Below are 9,478 nucleotides of genomic sequence, written 5' to 3' on the forward strand. Positions count from 1 at the left end.
AAACGCGTTGGGAAAGGAAACAATTTTCTTTTCTTTACAAACAGAGCAATATCAAAGTTGTGCAAATGGATGTTTTATTCATGTACCAATATTCATTAATAAAGCTTTGTTTTTATTCAATTATATTTTTGAATAATGGGTGCCTTTCAAATAGCCTTCCCTTTCTTTCTTTCTTTCTTTCTTTCTTTCCTAACAATTTTTGAAAAATCACTTCTGTCTGTGTGCATAAAAGACTAATCATTCCAGCAAACAAAAATATTTCATAACCACACCCCTCTTCAACAAGCTTGATCACTTTGTTTTAATTGATGAACTCAGAGAAAGAGTTGAGTAGAGGTTAAGAAACTTTTTTCTAAATACAAATAAAATATTTTATGCAATAGAAGGAGTAGACTGAAATTGGTAAGAACAACCTAGGCAATAAGTTAGAATAAAACTAACTAGCAAAGAGTATATGATCACTATATAAAGTCAAAGGTTGTTGCACAGGAAATTTGAAAAATCACGAAGATAATGTCCAAACCTAACCGCAAACTGTTTACCAAAATTCTTAAAACCATTTTATTTTAAACATGTGAATCTAAGGGATTTTTGGACAAAATTTGTGAATGGAATATAAATGTCACAATTTTATTTCAACACAGAATAATGTATACACTGCACAAAACGAACATAAAAACAAAATAAATACTCCCCTCCTAGTATGTGTTACTTCCCCACCTCCTAGATTGTAAGCTCTTCTGTCATGATCCTCCCCACCTCCTGTGTCACTGTCTGTATCTGTCTGTCATTTGCAACCCCTGTTTAATGGACAGCGCTGCATAATATGTTGGTGCTATATAAATCCTGTTTATTTATAATATTATTAATAAATTCATGCTTCTATAGCACTATTAAGACTTCCCATGTCTGTTTTATTCATTTCTTCAATCAAATAGGTTGGAAGGGACAATAATTCTCACATTGCACAGAACAAGTGCTGAAAAGACTGCTTTTCAATAGACACAGAAGAGTGACTCATATAACAAAATGACTGGTCTAGGGCAATAACAGATAACCTATTATACTAAAGCTGTTGATACCAGGAAAAAACGGGGAAATAAACAGGAGCTCTCAAGATAACCAACTAAAGTTACTGGTACACATAGTGCACGTAAAGTGGCACACAATAGAAAAACAAAAGTCTGGCTGATTATTTGCATCCCAGGCGGCAGGGAGCAGATTCCAGGTATTTCTAAAAATAAATTTCTAATAATACCTGCGTGCTTAAAAAACAGGGTCAAAAAAAAAAAAAAATCATACACTACACCCCTTAAACAAGAATGATTAGTTTCTTTTCATTTAATGAACTGAGAAAGTGTTCAGTAGAGCTTTGGATACATGCAATTAAATATTTTAGGGGATGGAAAGATTGGCCTGAAATTTATAAGGAAACCCTGGCCATTAGGGTAAATAAAAACAAACTGCCAATTATGTCTGTATAGCCGTTTGAAACTCTCTATTTGTAAATCTTGTTTTTTCACCTTTTGCTCATAATTAAACAATTGAAAACAAACTAGTAAAGAGTATATGATCACCCTATATATAAAGTAAAATGTTTGGAATATGGTCAGGTTGCAGGATGCTGATGTCAGATGGGAATCACAAATGCTTGTAATGTGATCTTGATTTGTACTTTTGAGTGCATTTTTTTTATTGTAGTGGAGTGTTAAATAGTTTTAACATTTCCAAACTCTCTTACCCTCCATAATCTAATTGGATTGGTAATCTGATCATCATACAAAACATTTAGGTGTTGCAGTCAGTGCAAATGTAAATAGAATTACAATTTAGGCTTAAATACCCTAAAATAAAGGTATCTGGTAGCACCAAAATTCTAGATACAAATGCTATGGGTCAGTATCAGGTTAGAATGACATAAGCAGCCTTCCTAACACATCATTCTATATTTATAGCTGCTGATATAACACCATGCAAAGGACAGCTTTGTGCATTGACAGGGCACCCTGCCCCCAGCAGAGACTACTTACATGCTCACGCACCACCCGAAAGGCTGACAGCAATAAGTGCCCCGGAAGTGACAAGGCGAGGTGTAGTGTAATCTGCAGGAAGTGGAGCACAAGGGTGCGCCAGGGGATTAAAGATTAATTCATGCTGCGTGTGTCCAGGTTCAACTACATCTCCCTGTTCCTCTGCGGGCAGCACATAGGACTAATGGAAAATTATGACAAAGCATGGTAATGACAATGAAAAATGGGGGAAAAATATATATGTAAACAATTTATATATATTTAGCATTATTACACTTCCACCACTAGATGGCGGCAGATGGCGGAACACACGGATGTTCAGTCAGTCATAGAAAGCTGGTGATTGCATAATGTTACACTAAGAAAGGTGGAAGACCTAAGAGTTACATGCAGGATTAAATAAAACATTCCCTGCTATAATAAATATAGAAGTATTGTTGCTATCTCTGCCTAGATGATGAAACGCCTAAATTCCTGTTTTATTCATTACTATATTGAAAAGTAAGCATTAAGAAATGGCAGAGAATAAATATATAAATAGCCATATTTATTAGTTGTAATTCCTGTCACTGGCCAGGTAATTTCCCCTACTTTATTTGTTCTGTGACACTTGTCACCAAGCAGAGTAAGGGAGATGATTTAGGATGCTACAGAACCCTTAAAATCTCTGCTAGTACACACATCAGCAGCCTGGTGCCATAGCTGCACCTCATGGTGCCTCAGGACCAGGGGTTAGATACTGCAGCCATACATATGTGTGTATTTATTGGGTGAATGTGAGGTTATTATGTTTGTGTTAATGTGTTACTTACTCCTGACCCTTGCACTCTGAGAGCTTGTTACTCCTGTTCCATGTCCTCTGTATTTTCTGCAGTGCCCACGGCTTACTTGTTATCCCTACATTCTGTGCATAATTTACTTCTGATCAATGCACTTTGTACGTCTTCACTTGTTCCACATAATCTCTTCACTCTCTGAGTTACTTAAGCTACGTACACACGGCAGATTTTTATCGCCCGATAATCGGCATCGGCCATATATCGGGCGAAAATCTGCCGTGTGTACAGTCGGTGTTGTCCATCGTCCGAAGACCGACCTGCTGGATCCACGGACGATGGACGACGACCGATCCTAATGAAAGGGAAGGGGGAGAGCGCGCAGCAGGGTCCGTCGCTCTCCCCCTCCCCCCTCCATAGAGCATGAACGGTGCTGTATGTACAGCACCGTTCATGCATCGTGCAGTCCCTTGTCGTTGGAAAGGATCGTGAAAGATCCTTTCCAACGACAAAAATTGCAGGTGTGTACGCAGCTTTACTCATCACCCATGCACGCTGTTTATTTTTTTGTGATTCCTGCATTCCCTGTTTTACATACTCCCCCCACTGTCATGCTGTTCAATACATATTTGTGACCCCTGCATTCTGTGTTTTCATTACTTCTAATTCTGGCCTTGTATTTATTACTTATAAGAACTTTATTCTGTACATCACTTACACTCTGTGCATTAATTCCTGCCCAGCACTCTGTACATTACTCACAATTCATCCCTGCATTCTGCACATGCACACTTCTGACACTCGCACTATGTGGTCTCTTGACCCAGAATTGTAAAGCCTTTGGTTTTATTAACCCATACTCCTTTAAATTCTACTGTAAGAACACTCTTGACTACACTTGTCTTCTTTTACTACCGAGCCAACTGGAAGCTGAACGTGTAAACATCAATTACTTTGAGATAAGATGGAATATGGCACATAAAATATGTCTGTGTGTTCTTTCTGCTGTTGTTTCTCAGTCTTACCCGTTCTCTCTGCTTGCAGAAGAAGTGCATTACCTGGGAAGATACTGTATATGTGTATATCCGGTGCCTGCATTAGGGGAGCACTAGTGACTGGGAGGGGAGCATGTATATGCCGAAAATGGACAAAGTACATGTTGCTAACTTTGCCGTGGATGCTTGCAGACTTTGTTTTATCACTATTTGTATTCTTTCATTTGTTTTTGTACAGCACATCCCCATAACTTTATTTTTTGTTTGTGCGTTCAGCTTTTTGCTTTTTCTAAGCATCTACATAGGCTCTGAAGTAGGCAGGCAGGCAGGCATTACCTGCAATATTCTAAAACAGTGTTTCTCAACATATCTAACATAGGGGAACCTTAACAATATCTTTTTAGGTCTTTAAGAAATCCCTGCAATAATTACTATTTCCACAGCTTATATTAGCTTGGTGGTCAGTGGGAAGAATTCCACTTACATTGCTGGCCAGTAGGAAGAATGTCACGCATGGCCAAAAAGATCATTGATGTTACCTAAACTTACACGAGAAGGACAAACTGCTCATTACTCAAGGATCCCCTAGCAACCTCTGGAGGAACCCTAGGGTTTCATGGAACCCTGATTGAGAAACACTGCTCTAAGGATTCCTTAGCCTGAAAGACTGCTAGAGTAGCTACTTTAAAATTAGACAATGAGTCTGCTTAGGTAATTATAGTAAAGAAAATTCTTCCCTCTTAGAAGTTATTTTGAAAAAGGTATAGTTTATTGTACATTCCCATCTTTAGAACAGAGAAAGGAAAATATATATAATAGTTTGTATATTGTTTTTTATTTTATTTTTTTTATATACAGGTAGTCCCTGGGTTAAGGGACATCCAATATATATAGGACTCCTAGATATGAACAGGGCTTTCCTGCACGCTCCTGTACAGGCTGGATGGGGAGGAGGGGGGAGGTTTGCATGACTTGCAGAAGAAATCTTTAGCTAAACACAGCTGAGGTTGTGGGTGATCTTAGGGGGGTGAGCTCTTTCTGCAGCCTCTTGTAACTCTTTATTGACCAAGACAAACTCTGCAGTTGTTTCTTTTTTTGCTTTGTTTTTTCTTGTTTGTGACTAGCTCACAGTGAAGATTTTATACAGTAACTGACACCACACTGCCTAAGAATATGTTGAGGCAAACATCTGTCCTAATTGCATTTATAAAACAATTTACCTGTTCTGACTTACATACAAATTCAACTTAAGAACAAACCTACTATCTCGTATGTAACCTGGGGACTACCTGTACATTGTTAAAAAGAAAACAAGTTTGACACTTGATGGACAATTAATCCAGGAATGAAGGATTTCACCTGATTAGACAATTTTATCATTTTTCAGAATAGATCTATGTTTAAAAAGAATCCAGTATTATTTAGATCCATTCATGTGATTTTTCAACCTGAAATGATGCCACCAGTCTGCAGGGATAGAAGGAACTTCTCTTCCCCATTAATCAGACTTTAGAATCATAATGATAAGTACACAAACTGCAATTACTGTTGCATTATCACAGACAATATACAGTAATGTTGCTTGTGCCACAATTATTTAAATGTCAATAAATGAGAATAGTCTATTTCATTTCAATAAAATCACTGTCAAAATACTATAAACAAAAAGACAAATCATTGTTGCCATTTTATCTTTGTTTACAGCTTTTTGTTTCAAGGTCAGGGGCAAGGATCATTTTGGATGTTCCCAAAAGAATCATACAATGATTAAATAAATATTCAACCTTGTTTAACAATAAAACCGCTTGCTTTACTAAATAACTAATGTTGGCAGGCTGCAAAAGAGATCTGAACTTTATACTTATGTTGTTTTTGGCTGACCAGTTATCTGATACTAAATTGTAGCCAAGATAAATTTATCACAATGTTTATATAAGTCTTTAATCATCTGCCTAACTCTGTCTTTTCAAGGGGACAACATTCAGCTGCTAATGGGGTTATTAGAATTATTTTTTTTTATAAATAAAGGAAATTTTTATGTGACATTTTATTGATATCTACTATAATTAAAACAAGAAAAGCACAGGATTACTCTGTACAAGTTCAGCTTTGTGGGCCTTTTCATACTTAGGGGGTCTGTTTATAAATTTTTCATTTGTGGATTAAATCCTATTTTCATTCACTTTTTTCTAATTGACCCATCCAAACCTCTAAAGCTATTTTTCAGAATCAAAAAACTAACAAAAATTGGGACTTTAACGGCGCAATAGATAAAATAAGTAAACTTTATTGATACACACAATGGTGCAAGCTGAAAATTGCACCGTAATACAGCAAATTAAAAACCCTCCATTCAGAATGGTTTGGTATGAAGCAATATGTACAATGAACAGTCTCACAATTTTAGATTCTTTTGATTCGACGCGTTTCATGGATATTTACGTCTGCTTCATTAGGGATCAGTTTAAGGGATCAGATCTATAATATCAAAACAGACCATGTTCAGACAGAAAAGCATATTGTTCAATTCACATTTACAATTGTATATACATTTCATATTAGTAATCAATTTTCACAATAAACACTGTTCGCATATTACCCTAAATCCAAAATGGACAGTATGTCCTTGCATACAAACACCTTCAATTGCTGCATCATACACAGAGTCAGAGGGTAGACGGGATAGAATACAAGTTTGAAGTAGCAGAGTAATGTTAGCAGGCTAACGTATAAGGGTATATCCTACGTTATCAAAGTGCTACATACCATTATGGTATTTCAATAAAAGACTTGTATCAGTATTACTTAACAATGTAATTACTTTATTAAACAGTCTCTATACCTTGCTCAACACACATGTTTAAAAGGGCTTACCAAACTGAGAAAAGATGTAGGCATAATAGAAAATCTCAGAAAGTTTTCCAATCAAAAAGTTTTTGAAACTCTTTGGATTTTCACCCTTTGGAGCCTGCTAACATTACTCTGCTACTTCAAACTTGTATTCTGTCCCGTCTACCCTTTGACTCTGTGTATGATGCAGTACTTGAAGAGGTGTTTGTATGCAAGGACATTCATTTTGGATTTAAGGTAATATGCGAACTGTGTTTATTGTGAAAGTTGATTACTAATATGAAATGTACATACAATTGTTAATGTGAATTGAACAATATGCTTTTTTGTCTGAACATGGTCTGTTTTTTTATTATAGATCTTTAAACTGATTCCTGATGAAGCGGACGTAAATTTCCACGAAATGCGTCCAATCAAAAGAATCTAAAATTATGAGACTATTCATTGTGCATATTGCTTCATACCAAACCATTCTGGGTGGAGGGTTTTTAATTTGCTGTTTTATGTTGACATTTTTAGCTTGCACTATTGTGTGTATCAATAAAGTTAATTTATTTTATCTGTTGTGCTGTTAAAGTCCTAATTTTTGTCAGTTTTTTGCTCTGTTTATATAGTTAGCTGGGATGTGGCACGTTTGATATATTGGTTGGATACTTGATCACACCGAATCTATGTGCATTTGAATATAGTGTCTTGGATTAACTTTTTACATTGCAGTCAATAGAAAGGTTGTGATTTTTGGGGTCAAATTGTAAATAAAAATGTAAAAAAAATGTAATTTTGTCAAACAATAATGTTAAAATATAGGTGAGAATAGCTGACTTTTAAATGTAGGGGAAGGTCAGAGGGACAAAAAGGAACATTTCTCAAATGAATTTTTTTTCAAAAAAATTTTTATATAGCAATCGACATCGTCTTTCATTGACATCACAATTCTTCCAGGTACAATAAGCTTTTGTCCTAAGTAAATCAAAATAGTTTTTAGAACTGTGACACTTTCACACATTCATAGATTCCACTGCACAAAAATCTATTGAATTAAAATGGGCTGGGTGACAATGTAAATAATAGTAACATTTATATCCAGAAGAAAAAAAAATGTCTGCCCCCCCACACACACACACTTTTTTTTTTAAAGAAAACCTTTTTTAGTCCTGAGACCTTATTGGAGAGGAAATGGGCCAGCTCATGTGGCTCTTCTGTCCATATAAAGGTGCTTAAAATACAGTTTTCTCAAAAAGTGAGTAGCACCCTTTCCTTTTGACAAAAAACAGACCTTTGTCTCCCCCCAACAGTGGTAAAGGCCATTGTTAGAGAACAGCTCCTCGTCTTCTCAACATGCCCCCTCTATTGCAGGTATTAAGGTGGCCTAAAACAGACAGCAGTTTTGTTCAACAATTATTTTTTTTCTAATTATGCCAAACATCTAGTATACAGATCTTCCTATCTACTAGTAGAACACACTTACTACCAACATTGCAAATTGACTTGTGACATTATATAATCGGGCACAGTATAAACTTTATTAGGCGTGTACATGCCCATATTTTGTACCTTTACGGAAAATTTTTAATTTATTATTACGAAACATGATATTACCTAGATTCTATGGGAGATATACAGGTGACTCATTGTAGACATAGATGGGGGTCATCTTATATGCCCTGGTAATAATTTTATTGTACTAATTTTGCTTAATTGCTTAATTTTAAGTTAGGCATTGGTTTTAGGTAGGGGAGCTTTGTATCCTGGAAATCATCTTGGCTGAGTCTGTATCTACTAAACAGTGCAGCATTCTGGATTGTGTAGAGTCTAGAATTTGTCTGACCAGTCAAAGGCACTGAACTATATGGAGCCTGAGACAAATGAATGGAGGTATACTGTTTGTTGGAAGAAACATGAGTATGCTGTGGCCAACCACTTTGACAAATACACATTATGACTAAAATGTGTAATTCTTCAAATATATATAGAAAGGAAAGTGACAGCGAGAATAGTACCGAGTTAAAATTAAAGTTAAAATTGGTTTTGTTCTTGTCATAACAGAAAGTCAGTAAGTTCTGGGATTGTAAAATACCAAATAATACATAAAACCAAATGTGTTCTGCTGCAAAATGATGTTTGGAAAGTGATTGATTAGATCACAAAAAACACTTAATACACAGGAGGTCTTATATATTCTGTTTAAAAGAACAAGTAATATTTAAATAGATTGTACTTTAACCCTAAATACGTTGAAATCTTTAAGAAGTGACCAGGTTTTTACACAAAAGTGGCTTGGAGAGCCTACAATGCAGTTTGGGTGGACCTTGGGATAGCTATAGTTTTTTAAACAGTCAGATCCAAACTTAAGGTGCGTACACACTTCCAATTTTTATCGTTCCAATCGAACGACGAACGATCGATTGGGCAAAAAATCGTTGGTAAAAAAGTAACCAACGACGCCGACGAACGAGGAAAATTGTTGGAAACGAACGACCGGACCGACGGATCGGATTGGGCGACGATCGTTGAACATCGTTCGTGTGTACGGTCGTTCGTTGATCGTTCATGGTCAGAGCATGCGTAATGAACGAACGTCCGTTCACTTTCCTGTCGTGCACATAGTTCCTCTATCGCTTAAACGATCGTATCTATTGTGTGTACAATATCTACGAACGATCGTGTCGTTACCTCTATGTGCAGGATCGGTGCTATACGATCGTTCATATATATCGTGCAGGAACGTTCGTCGTTCGTTTTCCGACGATAATAATTGGAAGTGTGTACGTAGCTTTAGTTTTACACAGCAGGTTTGAGGATAAATATTACCAATTGCGAATGGTTA

At 36.2% G+C, this 9,478-nt stretch overlaps 1 protein-coding gene across 1 annotated transcript in view; it reads right to left on the reverse strand.

Moving 5' to 3' along the window:
• DDO (D-aspartate oxidase) overlaps positions 1-2,185 on the reverse strand; it is an 11,477-nt gene extending 9,292 nt beyond the window's left edge. The window contains exon 1 of the mRNA XM_072408765.1: positions 2,031-2,185. Coding sequence (XP_072264866.1) covers positions 2,031-2,032 — 2 coding nt within the window. The 5' untranslated portion in view covers positions 2,033-2,185. The remainder of the gene's footprint in view (positions 1-2,030) is intronic.
• Positions 2,186-9,478: the final 7,293 nt, after the last annotated feature.

Source organism: Pyxicephalus adspersus, chromosome 4, assembly GCF_032062135.1.
Source record: "Pyxicephalus adspersus chromosome 4, UCB_Pads_2.0, whole genome shotgun sequence".
NCBI lineage: Eukaryota > Metazoa > Chordata > Amphibia > Anura > Pyxicephalidae > Pyxicephalus > Pyxicephalus adspersus.